Genomic DNA, 1,219 nt, shown 5'->3' with positions numbered 1-1,219 from the left:
GGAGTGGATAGAGAAACAAAGTGAAGAAAATGAGGCAACAGAAAAAAAGCGTGTTTGTTTGTTTTAGTTGAGGTTTTACGGCGCTCACAACTGAATAAGGTCATATGAGCGCCAGAAGATTGGAGGTGTTACAAGAGAGTAACAAACATAAAAAAGAAGGAGGAGAGATAAGACGATAGATTTTTGATAGGAAAGAAGAAGTAAACCACACCAGAGCACCCACCAACCACCCACAAAAAGCGTATGGGTGATGATGCTGATGATGATGATGTTGACTAAGCCATAAAGTTGAAACATTGAACATTTTCAGTGTCGTAAATTTTTAAATTCACCAGTCACCACCAAGTTTAAATTATTTTTTTTTTATCTTCGAGGTTTTAACAATGATGATGATGATAATGATGATGATGAAAACAAAAGTGACAACTGCAACAGAAGACGAAAATGATGACTATGACGACAACAACGATGATGATGATGATATGCAACTTACAGTGAATGCTTTATTGCTATGGCGTCATCGCTTTTTTTTCTCAGACACCATGTTCATGATGTAGCCTTACTGGCAAAACGTTGAGCCTCCAGGCGTATACGAACATAATCTGATTTAATATGGTCAACCCTATCAAAGTCTCCAGTATATTTTTCTTCTACTTTAAAACACGATGATGATGATGATGATGATGATGATGATGATGATGATGATGATGATGATGATTTTTTTGTTGTTTCCTTAATGGGCCTGGTGGACTCCACGAAGAAATCTTTGAGCAAGAGCGAGGCTTTTTTCTGCTCCATTGTCAAAATACTTATAGGCACCTCCACTCGTCCAAATAACTCCATTTGAATTGCCATTGTTCCTGGACATTCAAACATTTGTTCTTATAACATCTCAAGCTTCAATGATGGTCCGACCGCGGTCTCACTAGCTCAACCAGGTCCCAGCGACATGTGATGACGACGACGACAACAACAACAACGATGAACCACTCATAATTTCTCTCACCACACAAGAGCCTCCGTTCATACAAGGGTTGCTGTTACATCCAGTGCTGTTCTGGCTCTGGCTAGCACAGCCCTGTGGGCCAACTCCTGACCCTATGTAGCCGTTTGGACATTGACAGGACACGCCGAAACCACCTGGGGGAGGAAGTTAAAGGTCAAGGGTCATAGACAGTTGGTGGAAGGGGAATGAGGAAAGGGGGGAAAGAGAGAAAAG

General features: G+C 41.2%; 1 protein-coding gene across 1 annotated transcript in view; it reads right to left on the bottom strand.

Annotated features, from left to right (window-relative positions):
• Positions 1–1,219, bottom strand: part of LOC101853032 (cubilin) — a gene marked incomplete at its 5' end in the record, with an annotated part of 106,878 nt that overhangs the window by 87,778 nt on the left and 17,881 nt on the right. Inside the window, 1 exon segment of the mRNA XM_035972231.1 lies at positions 1,007–1,140. Within this exon segment, the coding sequence (XP_035828124.1) occupies positions 1,007–1,140 (134 nt within the window).

Source organism: Aplysia californica, unplaced genomic scaffold, assembly GCF_000002075.1.
Source record: "Aplysia californica isolate F4 #8 unplaced genomic scaffold, AplCal3.0 scaffold00619, whole genome shotgun sequence".
Taxonomy (NCBI): Eukaryota; Metazoa; Mollusca; class Gastropoda; order Aplysiida; family Aplysiidae; genus Aplysia; species Aplysia californica.
Note: the sequence above shows the minus strand (reverse complement) of the source record. Positions and strands in the feature narration are given on the sequence as shown.